Raw genomic sequence first — 12,500 nt, 5'->3', positions numbered from 1 at the left:
GCGGTTATTCCTTGATATTTGTGTTTTATGACTTCGTGATTGTACAAGCCTGATATTAGAAGGCAACTCCTTTGTACATATCCAAGCTGAGTTCTATGGCATCTGAAGGGCAATTGATCCGTAGGACAATTAACACCACTGTCTGTCACTAGGGAAGCAGCCAGTCCTCACCCAGTGCTTCACGCTTGGGCCTAGGGGTGGAAGGGTGTTAGGGTTTTGGGGGAGAAGTGCAGATCCCAGGCCATTCGTGATGCATTAGGACATCGAAGAGGATTAGGGGATTCACGTTACACACCACTCTCTTTCTAAGTAATAATAATAATAATTATTATTGATATTATTATTATAATTATTATTATTATTATAAGAATAAGAATAATAAAAATGATAGTAATAACAATGATACTACTACGACTAGTACTACTACTACTACTACTAATAATAATAATAATAAAATAGATGTGCAGTTTCTTCCTGTGTAGTCATAGAAAACATGGAAACAGCATACCCAACCCTGCCATTTGTATGCCGATTTCGTTGAAATCCATGTGACTACGTTCCTCTGTTCTCGATTATTTTTGTATTTGGGATGCGGGCTGACTCCCTCCAAGAATAATTGGGGATTCACGCTGCCCATATGTCGCATTACGGATGACAACCCATTGTAGAACATATGCTACGATATGAGAACCATATCTGCCCTCCTTTCACTATTTCTGATAATTTTTTGTTGTGTTAGGAGCGATCCCCCTGACATTTATGATTTAAAAATAATATGTAGTGGAAGACCCTCCCAGTAACCAGACGAACTCACCTGGAAAGCTTCATTCAAATCTTTCCTCATTTCTGATCTTTTTTAATTTTTGGAAAGGGGCTGACCCCCTAGGAATCATTGGAGGGGTCACGCCCCCTAACATCATATTACGCTTGAAAGCCCACTGTTCAACATGTACTAAGGTGTCAAAGTCATATCTGCCTTTTTTTTTCAATATTTCTGATAATTTTTAGTTAGGTGAGGGGTGGGTGACCCCCCTGAAAATCGTTTCTGGAAAATTAGATGTAGTGGAAGACCTTCTCAGAGACCAGTCAAACTCACCTGGAAAGTTTCATTCAGATTCATAAAATGGCCTACGAGAAATTAAAGCACACACACACACACACACACACACACACACACACACACACACACACACAGATTCAAAAGTGGTACATAACCAGGAGGGAATAAAAAGAAGGAAGGTACTAGACCCAAGTCAAGACAAGTATGTAAACAAGATGATTAAGTTGATGTACTCAAATGTAGATGGAATGGTATCTAAATTTTTAGAGATGAATGATTACATCAGAGAAAATTATCCATATATAATATGCCTAACTGAACAAAATAGAGATCAAGGATATCAAATGACATCCGAAACTCAGAGGAATACAATACAGTATATGGAGAAGAGATAGGAACTTAAGAAAAAGGAGGAGGAATTATATTAACAATGGAAAATCTAAAAGTAAAAAAAATAGAACTAGATATACCCTTACAAGTAGAACTGATTGCAGTAGAGATCAATACATTTGAAGGGAAAGTAATTGTAGCAAATTTATACATGCCACCCAGATCAAACACATGGGAAAGAGGCGCATATGAGGATCTGGCAGAGAGTACAATTCAGAGTTTAAGAGCATTACTACACAGAATGGAGGAGAAATGGGAAAGAATTTTACTAACTGGAGATTTTAATACAAATATAAATTGGAATACTCTAGATATAATAAGCCAAGAAAGCTGCTGGGACCAAAAGCTCCTGGATCTCGTGCAGGAGTTTTTCCTAACGCAACATGTAAGGGAAAGCACCAGAAAAAGAGGACTTGATGTATCCTCAGTACTTGATCTTATATTTACTAGGCAAGAAAACAATATTAACATTTTAATGTATCACCCTCCATTCGGCAAAAGCGACCACGCAGTACTAAACTCCAACTTCAGTATTGCATATGACATAGTTAACAGCAATGAAAGTTTCAAAAAGAGCCGAATTGTAAAAAGGGAAACTACCATGACCTAAAGAAGTACTTCTTAGAAATAGATTGGGAAAAGGAGCTTAGAGGACAAGATTTAAATGTTATATATAAAAATTTCTGTGAACTTTATGAAACAGGAGTCCAGAAGTACATCCCACAGCACAAAGAGGCAGAAAAGAAAATAAAGAAATGGTTTAATACAGAATGTAAAAAATCAAAAGAAGAAAGAGAATTGTTGTGGAACAGATACAGAAGACACAATAGTGAAAGGGCATATAACAACTGTAAACAGGCAAGAAATGATTATACAAGAATAAGGAGGGAAGCCCAAAGACAGTTTGAGGAGGATATCATAAATAAAAGTAGTGATCAACTGAAGCTATTTTACAGCTACATCAGATGCAAAACCAAAGTAAAAGATAAAATACAATCCATTACAGATAAAGGAATCACCTATACACAAGAGAAGGATAATTGTGAATCACTAAATAAGAATTTCCCATCAGTTTTTACAGAAGAAAATAATTTTGAGAGAGGTGATATGGAACATGCATGCCCACACATATTACCAGATATACAATTATCAGAAAAAGAAATACAGGAGGACATAAATAAATTAGACAAAGGAAAGCAAATGGTCCTGATGAAAATTCATGTTGGGTGCTACGTGAATGTGCAAAGGAGTTAAGTAAACCATTATCTTTAATTTTCAAGGAATCCTTGGGACATGTTAAACTACCTGATATTTGGAAGAAAGCAAACATTGTTCCCTGATTCAAGAAAGGGAATAGACAAAATCCACTCAACTACCAACCAGTATCACTAACCAGTGTTGTAAGCAAGGAATTAGAAAAGCTGACAAGAAAAGTTTGGGAAAATCATCTAGAAGAACACAATATGATAACAGAAAGATAGTTTGGTTTCAGAAATGGAAAATCATGTGTTACTAATCTGTTGAGCTACTATGATAGAGTAACAGAAACATTACAGAAAAGAGAAGGATGGGTGGACAGTATCTATTTAGATTTGAAGAATACATTTGACAGAGTACCACACCGAAGACTTTTATGGAAACTGTACCATCAAAGAGGAATCCAAGGCAAACTGTATTGTTGGATGCAAGATTTTCTCAAAAAAAGGGAAATGAGAAGAGAACTAAGGGGAAATTACTGATCATGGAGGGAAGTGACTAGCGAAGTTCCACAGGGCTCAATGCTGACACCAATTATGTTTTTAGTGTATATAAATGATATAGATAGCAACATTGGAAATGAAAGCTATCTAAATATGTTTGCTGATGATGCAAAAATACAAAGGAGAATTACTAATGCAGACTCTCGCAAAGAGCTACAAGAAGAATTAAATAAACTTCATGAATGGAGCAATACATGGCAAATGGATTTTAATGTGGACAAGTGTCATGCAGTCAAGTTTGGTAAAAGTGCAAAAAAACCTGATTGGGATTATAAATTAGGAAATAATACCCTACACACATCAGAAAGAGAGAAGGACCTAGGTGTGATGATTAATAACAGACTTTCTCCGGCTGACCACATCGGTGAGAAGGTACGGAACATGTATACACTGCTTGCATATATGAGAATACCATTCACATACATAAATGAAGACATGCTGAGAAAAATAATAACATCATTCATTAGACCAGTCCTGGAGTATGCGTCAGTAGTCTGCAGTCCTCATCTCAAAAAACACATAGATAAGATTGAAAAGGTTCAAAGGGCTGCTACAAGATGGGTACCAAGCTTAAGGGATCTAAGTTACAACGAAATACTAGAAAATCTGAATCTACCTACACTACAGGAGAGAAGGAGGAGAGGAGACATGATTATGTTATATAAATATATATCAGGGAAGAAGAAAATAGACATAAATAATTACATAACCAATGGGGATGCATCAGCAAGAGGACACTGCAAAAAACTGCATTAATAGAGAGGCGATAAAGACGTAGGGAAATATAGCTTCCCAAATAGGGCAATTGATCACTGGAATGCGCTACCAAATGAAATAGTGTGTACCAAAAAAATTCATAAATTTAAGGATATGTACATTATAAATGGTTCAAGACACGGGACAGTACGAGCTTGACTCGTTCCTGTAAAGATACAATTAGGTAAGAACAGTTAGGTAAGGTAAGAAAACACACACACACACACACACACACACACACACACACACACACACACACACACACACACACACACACACACACACACACACACACACACACACACACACACACACACACACACACACACACACACACACACACACACACACACACACACACACACACACAAGATGAATCTCGCGCAACGGTATGGGGCGGGGTTCCAGAAATATCATATTGCCTCTTTGGATTGAAAATAATAATAATAATAATAATAATAATAATAATAATAATAATAATAATAATAATAATAATAATAATAATAATAATAATAATAATAATAATAAAAGAAATGCTTTTGGGAGCCGAATGCTAATCACCAGCCAGAATACTGACCCCGAGTGCTCATCTTCGAACTCGTCCAAGATTTTGGCCATATCTTGAGACCCTGAAGGTTTCATGTTGATAGCTCAAGCCTTTCATGAGATATAATGGGGCTAAAGCTGGTGATAATAACTAGTTGACCTTTGGCTGTCATTTTGGCAACCATGACCTTGACCCCGAGTGCCCATTATCGAACTGGTCCAAGATTTTGGCCACATCTTGATACAGTTAAGGTTTCATGTTGATAGCTCAAGCTGTTCATGAGACATAATGGTCTCACACACACACACACACACACACACACACACACACACACACACACACACACACACACACACACACACACACACACACACACACACACACACACACAGACGCGGGCAAAAACATTACCAAGGCAGCCGATAATAATGAAACGCAGAGAACTGGAGCCCCGAGCCATTGATGCCAAGCGACACTCAGTATGTCTCCGCCAAGCCTTGCCACGGACTCGCCATACAACCTTCATGACAGGTTCATTGTTTGTTGGTATGAGACTAAAGATAAAGTAACTCGTCACGATATGACCTTGGCCTTTGACCCTCTGACCTTGCTGACCTAGTCACTTCATTGTACATTCATACTGTATCACTGACAAAAGTTAGGTCAAAAGCCATCGAGGGGTTCAGGAGATATTGCGCCCACACCCATATGACCTTGACCTTTGACTCCTTGACCTTGCTGACCCAATCAGTCTATCGTCCTTCCTTACTGTATCACTGACAAATGTTTGGTCGAAATCCGTCGAGGGGTTCAGGAGATATCGCGCCCCCAAAGATAAACTAAATCGACCCCATATGACCTTGACCTTTGACCCCTTGACCTAGCTGACCTAAACAGTTCATCATCTCCTCATACTACATCACTGACAAAAGTTTGGTGGATATCCGTTGATGGGTTCAGGAGATATCGCTGCCAAAATGGTGTTACGGATGCACGGACCCACGCACGCACGTACGGACAGACCAAGCACTTATGCCTCCTCGTGTATAGGTGGGTAGGAGGCTTATTAATAATAATAATAATAATAATAATAATAATCATTCATTCATTCATTCATTGCCAGACGCCATGTATCCCAAATGGGGTGGCCAAGGGCTTAGAGTTAATTGTTTTATAGGGAGGGGCACTAATCCTCCACCAACCCCACTTGACACGTAGGGAGAACGTTATGCCAACAGCATCTGGTGTTCCTAGGCGGTCACCCATCCAAGTACTAACCAGACCCAATGTTGCTTATAATAATAATAATAATAATAATAATAATAAGAAGAAGAAGAAGAAGAAGAAGAATTTGCTATTATTATTATTATTATTATTATTATTGTTACTATTATTATTATTATTATTATTATTATTATTATTATTATTATGTCAGTCATCATCGTCATAATAATAAGACGGTGTATGTAGGTGAAGTGGAGGGAGGGAGAGGGAGGGGGAGACCGAGGATGAGGTGGATGGATGGAGTTGTGAGGTATATGAGGGAGGGGGGAGTGAGTTGGGGGAAGGGCAGTCAAATGGTGGGTGACAGAGCTACTTGGAGGCGTTTTGTTCGCGGCCACCCTTTGCGGGATTAGGGCGTCCGACTATAAATAGATAGATAATTATTATTAATATTATTATTATTATTATTATTATTATTATTATTATCATTATTATTAGTATTAGTATTAGTATTATTTGTATTTTTAATAATAATAGTAGTAGTAGTAGAAGTAGTAGTAGTAGTAGTATAGTAGTAGTAGTAGTAGTAGTAGTAGTAGTAGTAGTAGTAGTAGTATCATTATTATCATTATATTAATGTTGTCGTTGTTGTCAATGTTGTTTTATTTGCTATTATTATTACTGTTATTATTATTATTAATACTCATATTTTTCTTACTATTTTTATCATTACTATTATTGTTATTATTATTATTATTATTATTATTATTATTATTATTATTATTATTTTTATTATTCAGCTGATCTGATCAGCTGATCAGGTCAGGTGCCCGTAAGGGGATGGGTCTATTATGATGTGGCAGGGGTAAACCAACTCTGCTGTTGGGCCCTGCTGCGGATGTCACTGATTGTACTGTGCGGTGTGGTGCGGTGAGGATCTGTCCCTTCTCCGCTTGGGGCTAAGGTACAAAAGAATGTATTTGAGTGGATGAGGAAATTGGGAGTGTGTCGTCCTGTCTCGGGTACCTCCCTTTCCTTGGGGGAAGCTGCCTAGGTATATAGATATTGATAGATTATTATTGTTATTATTATTATTATTATTATTATTATTATTAAAGAGTTACAAGCAATCCCATATTACTCTCCCCGTGTCTGAGTGTAGGGGGGAGGGCACACTAGGCTGGTTTATGCAAAAGAGAAAGAACTGAAGGCTTAAGGCCTGAGAATTTCTTCTTTCCAAATAATACTGAATGAATATTGAAGCCAAACTCGATATTTATTCACTTCGCCGTGTCTGGCCACACTGCATTAATAAGTGTGGAGGCGACTGGCAGTGATATAGACAGAGTGAGGATGACAGCCCCTGAGATTACGACTACCCGATGAGGCTTGTATTTGAGACTTGGAGAGGAAAGGGATGAGAGGACTGCTCATTGCAGAGGATACTCATTGCAGATATTTATGGAGACAATGACGAGTTGCTCTTCCCTCAGCGGCATTATGTGAACAATAAACACCATCAGTCCCTTCAACTTCAGCTCCTATGGGCCGCATCCCGTTGAACCGCCTGACCCCACTAGACCACCATGAGTTCATCTGCTGGTAATATGATATCACCCACCAGGGTATGTGGTTTTCTGTGTTAGAGGAAGCAATTTGGCTGCCACTCATCTGTTGCCATCGAAAACTAGAACTATATAATCTATCACTATACAATCATAATTGTAATAATAATAATAATAATAATAATAATAATGATGATGATGATGATGATGATGATGATGATGGCAGTAATAATAATAATAATAATAATAATAATAATAATAATGACCTTGATGTGCAATTTCTTCCTGTGTATTCAGAAAAAATAATTATGGAAACAGCATACCCCATCCTGCGATATGTATGCCGATTCCACTGAAATGCATGTGTACACTTTCCCCTCTTGCTGATTGTTTTTCTTTTTTTTTGGGGGGGAGGGGGGCTGCTTCCCCAAGAATCAGTGGGAGGGTCATTGTCCTCATATATCGCATTACAGGTAAGAGTCCATTGTACACCATGAACTAAGATATCGAAGTCATATCTGTACTCCGTACACAGATTCATAGACTTTTTAATTTCCTAAGGGTGGCTGACCCCTTAAAAAATCATGGATGGAAAATTGTATATAATAGAAGACCTTTCCAGTAACCAAACGGACTTACTTGGGAAATGTCATTCAAATTTTTCCCTTTTTCTGGCCATTTATATTACTGGGAGAGGGACTGACCCGTCTAAGAATCATTTTGGTGATCATGTTTCGCAAATATTGCATTATGGCTGAGAGTCTATTGTACAACATACACTAACAAGTCGAAGCCATAGATGCCCTCCTTTCACTATTTCAGAGAGTTCGTAATCTGGTGTGGAGGGTGATCCCCATAAAAATAATGACAGAAAAACTGGATGTAGTGGAAAACCTGCTGCGTAAGCAGACGAACTCTCCTAGAATGTTTCACTGAGATCTTTCTCCTATTTCCGATTTTATTTTATTTTTTTTTTTTTTGTAGCGGTTAACCACCCCATGAATCATGGGGGGGAGGGGGGAGTCACGCTCCCTTAATATCGATGTACAGTTTCTTCTTGTACATTCAGAGGAAAAAATGGAAACTGCATACCTAATCCTGTAATATGTATGACAAAATCGTTGAAATCCATCTGCTCACTTTCCCGTACTTCTGATCTTTTTATTTTTGAAAGGAGGCTGACCCCCCAGGAATCACTGGGGTTCACACTCTCCAAATATCGCATTACGGATGAGAACCCATCGCACAACTTGTAGGCTACTAATATATCAAAGCCATATGTCCTCCTTTCACTTTTTCTGAGAATTTTTGGTTAGGTGAAAGGGGGCTGACCCCCATAGAAGTCAAGGGTGAAAATCTGTATATAATGGAAGACTATTGGATGAACCAGACAAATTCGCTTGTAATGCTCCTTTCTAATATTGTCCCCATTTCTGATCGTTTTTATTTTTGGGAGGGGGAGCGCTGAAACAATGAGGGTGAGGTCACGCTCCTCAAATGTCACATTATGGATGAGAGTCCATTGTACATCATGTACTAAGATATCAAACTCATGTCTGCCCTCCCTTCACTTTGATAATTATATATTTGGATAGGGGAGGCTGAAACGCCATAAAAATCGTGGTTAGGAATCTGTCTAGTGTGAAAAACTTTTCCTGAACCCGACGAACTCAGCTGGGAAGTTTCATTCAAATCCATTAAATAGCCTAGGAGGAGTCAAAGCGCGCATGCACACACACACACACACACACACACACACACACACACACACACACACACACACACACACACACACACACACACACAGCCTAAGTATAGCCAAACCGTATAGGGAGGGTTGCTGAAAATGATACCATCCTACTTCTCTGGATTGATAAAAATAATAAAAAAAGCAGGCAATGCTACGCTGTTGCAACCATCCATCTGACCAAGCACATACCCCCCACCTCCCTGCACACCTAACCAAGCACATAACGGCCCTCACCGCCTCAATCATTTCTTTTAAAGGTGTGCGTAAGGAGAACGTCTTGAGGACACATGACCTGGGCCTTTCAGATTACTTGTACAGGTTGCACCGAAATCTCTGGATTTTTTTTTTTTTTTTTTACTTTTCATTATTTTCAAAAACTTCTTAAGACACAGCATCCTATCAATCAAAAGGCACCAGTTCACTATAAGACACATAACTATGTGAAATTTCATGACTCTTGTGAATACTTTCTGAGTACTGGCCTAGAAACGAAATCTTTATGCCCGGCCAACCGCCCTGCCGCCCAACTCAACGGACAGACACCTATTGATCCCAGTGATCAAAACACCTTCCTCTTACTTTATGAGGTGACTGGTAATAATAATAATAATAATAATAATAATAATAATAATAATAATAATAATAGTAATAAAAATAAGTACATTATCATCTTGTCTGTGTCTTTTAAGTGTGGTGCATGGGATCATCACAGGGATATTAAAGTAACAAACCAGTAACAGTAAAACATTTATTCGTATACATGTACAAACGAGATCAGAATAATATCAGTTATCAGATCTGCCTTAGCTTGTGATTATTACTCGCTAAACATTCATTCTGGCTTCAGTAAATTTCATCGTAAATAAGACATCCTGTTGTCTTTAATAATGCACTGAAGAACGGCTGAAATGCATGAAGTGTGTATTATGTTTCTTGAAATTAATGTGTACAGAGTGGTAAAAAAAAAAAAAAAATGTGTGCCTTAGGAAAACGGGAGATGTGGCGGTGTGAGGTGAGACTGAGATGTGTGTGTGTGAGGTGTGGCAGTTTGTGACGTAGTTGAGTATGTTGTGATAGTGTCTGGTATTACAGTGTGCGGTGCTGCAATGTGGGTCACGGTAAAGTTTGATGTGGCAGAGTGTGAAGTGGTAGTGGGTGATTTGGTAGTGTATGTTGTGAGAGAGTGCGGTGTGGTAGTGTTTGGTGTGACAGTGTGTTGTGTGAGTGGGATGAGGTACTGTGCGTAGTGGTAGTAAGTGGTGTGGTACTGTGTGGTGATATAAGCGTGTGTGTTGTGGTAGCGTGTGCTACGTAAGGCAGTGTGTTGTGATAGTGTTTAATATGGTGGTGTGACGTGTGGTAGATTGTGGTGTAACTCAAAGGTGTGTATGAGGTGAGGCAGAGTGTGGAGTGACTCTAGAATGTGTATAAGGTGTGTCAATGTGTGGTGTGGCAGTGTATGATGTAATGAGGTAAAGAGAGCGTGTGTTGTGGCATTGGGAAGTTGTAGGCTACTCGAGGTTGTGGCAGTGTGTGGTGCAAGTGTGAGATGCAGCAGTGTGTGTGTGAGTATGTGTGTGTGTGTGTGTGTGTGTGTGTGTGTGTGAGAGAGAGAGAGAGAGAGAGAGAGAGAGAGAGAGAGAGAGAGAGAGAGAGAAGGAACCGACTAAGATGGGCCAATGAGGAATGCAGGGAAGCAGAAAAGCCATTGTGAGGGAGACACTGCTAAACGTCAAACAGCCACACCTCACACTGCCACACCTCAAACATACCTCACACAGTCACACCTCACGTCACTGCACATCACACACACTTCATACTGCCACATCTCACACCACCACACATCACACACTCCTCACACTGTCACAACTCGCACTGCTGCATGTCACACTGCTATCCCTCACACTGCCACGCCCACACTGCCACACCTCACACTGCTTCATTTCACACGTCATATTGCCACATCTCACACGGTCACAGATCATAGGACCACCTCACACTGCCTCATCACACACCCACACACACACACACACACGCACACACACACACACACACACACAACACTAGCACACTTTACGTTCACTGTTATCTCTCTCTCTCTCTCCCTCTCTCTCTCTCTCGTTTTCTCTGTGATCACGTTTTCAGTCATCCTCCCATCTGATTAACATAAGCAGTGAAGACCAAATTTGTCTATTATTACCATCAACATCATCATCAACAATTATCATCATTTCTGTCATAATCTTCATCATCATCATCATCACTGCCATCATATTCCCATTATCTTATATGCAGGAGAATAGTTTAAGAATTATGATCCTCTTGAAGTGTAAGCCAAGATATGGCCTTCTGTTAGTGCGTATGAAAAGCATATGGCCAAATAGTGTATGTCTGGCCACCCTCGCCATCTTGGGTCCATATTTATACATCTCGTACACCAGTATTCTCACGAGCTTGGTACGCTTCCAAACGCATTTTCTTTAGTGAATTGATTTACATATATTGATATTTTCTAGTATTATTTATATTTACTAATACAGACATACTTTGTCAAAATAACATAAAAGAGAATAATATGCACGGTACTCAGACTATACTCCTTTCACCTTAACTTGTCCCAGATTTACGTTCTCTTGCAGCTTTGTTCACATAGTTCAGTGACAGAAAAAAAGACAGTTATATGTCTCTACATTTTCTTAACAACACTTCTTCATGACTAGCATTGTAATATAGTGTTAGTCCATTGTTATAACTCTGCATTCAAGACGGGGAAATGTCAATTTCAGGCCATGTTAGAGTATGAAGGATATAGTTAGGAAGAGGCGCCATGAAACTACCTTAGCCCACACAAATGCTGGCCTTAGAAGCTTGATATGTACAGTTGCGGCCAATAGTTCCCTTACAGTGTCCTCTACAGTGTCCAGATCCAATCACACCTTCCTGAACTAATCCAGCCTCTCATGCTAGGATAAACTCCAATAATCTTTTTCACCTAACATCAAACATATTTATCTAGAAAAGTATGCCACGGAATACTGACATCATTAACCCTCTATATGCGGAACAACTCTAGTATTTAATCTTGCTTAGAGTGAGTGTAGGAGTCTGAGAGTGTTAGCATATAATATGTTCATTACTTCAGACCCACAGTATTGTAGAGGAAGTTTTGACGGGACTGTACGATTATATTTACAAGATTATATTGCATCGTAACATTTTTTCGACACAAAAATTGCTTTATTATAATGTTCAAGAATATTTACATTATGATTTAACAGACTTGTTTGGGTTATATACACTATAATATAAACAGAAACATTGCATCCATACAGAAAAACTTATACCTTCGACTGACGCATTAAACTGTCTTCATTTAGTTCTGGTGGGAAACATTCTAGAAGTTAAAGTGTTGGAAATTGTCTCGGTTAACCCATGGGATGGTCAAGAC

The 12,500-nt window shown here is 38.9% G+C and overlaps 1 protein-coding gene and 1 pseudogene across 1 annotated transcript in view; one reads left to right on the top strand and one right to left on the bottom strand.

Annotated features, from left to right (window-relative positions):
• Positions 1-10,520, top strand: part of LOC145401970 (calcitonin gene-related peptide type 1 receptor-like) — a 175,720-nt gene extending 165,200 nt beyond the window's left edge. The window contains exons 12-13 of the mRNA XM_080274073.1: positions 10,145-10,272; positions 10,509-10,520. Of these exons, the coding sequence (XP_080130199.1) occupies positions 10,145-10,272; positions 10,509-10,520 (140 nt within the window). The remainder of the gene's footprint in view (positions 1-10,144; positions 10,273-10,508) is intronic.
• Positions 10,521-10,896: 376 nt separating this feature from the next.
• LOC145401969 (calcitonin gene-related peptide type 1 receptor-like) overlaps positions 10,897-12,500 on the bottom strand; it is a 160,552-nt pseudogene continuing 158,948 nt past the window's right edge.

Source organism: Coenobita brevimanus, chromosome 57 (genome assembly GCF_032717465.1).
Source record: "Coenobita brevimanus isolate Jiangsu-jjx chromosome 57, ASM3271746v2, whole genome shotgun sequence".
In the NCBI taxonomy this organism is placed as follows: Eukaryota; Metazoa; Arthropoda; class Malacostraca; order Decapoda; family Coenobitidae; genus Coenobita; species Coenobita brevimanus.
The sequence above is the reverse complement of the archived record's forward strand: the minus strand, read 5'-3'. Positions and strand labels throughout refer to the sequence as shown.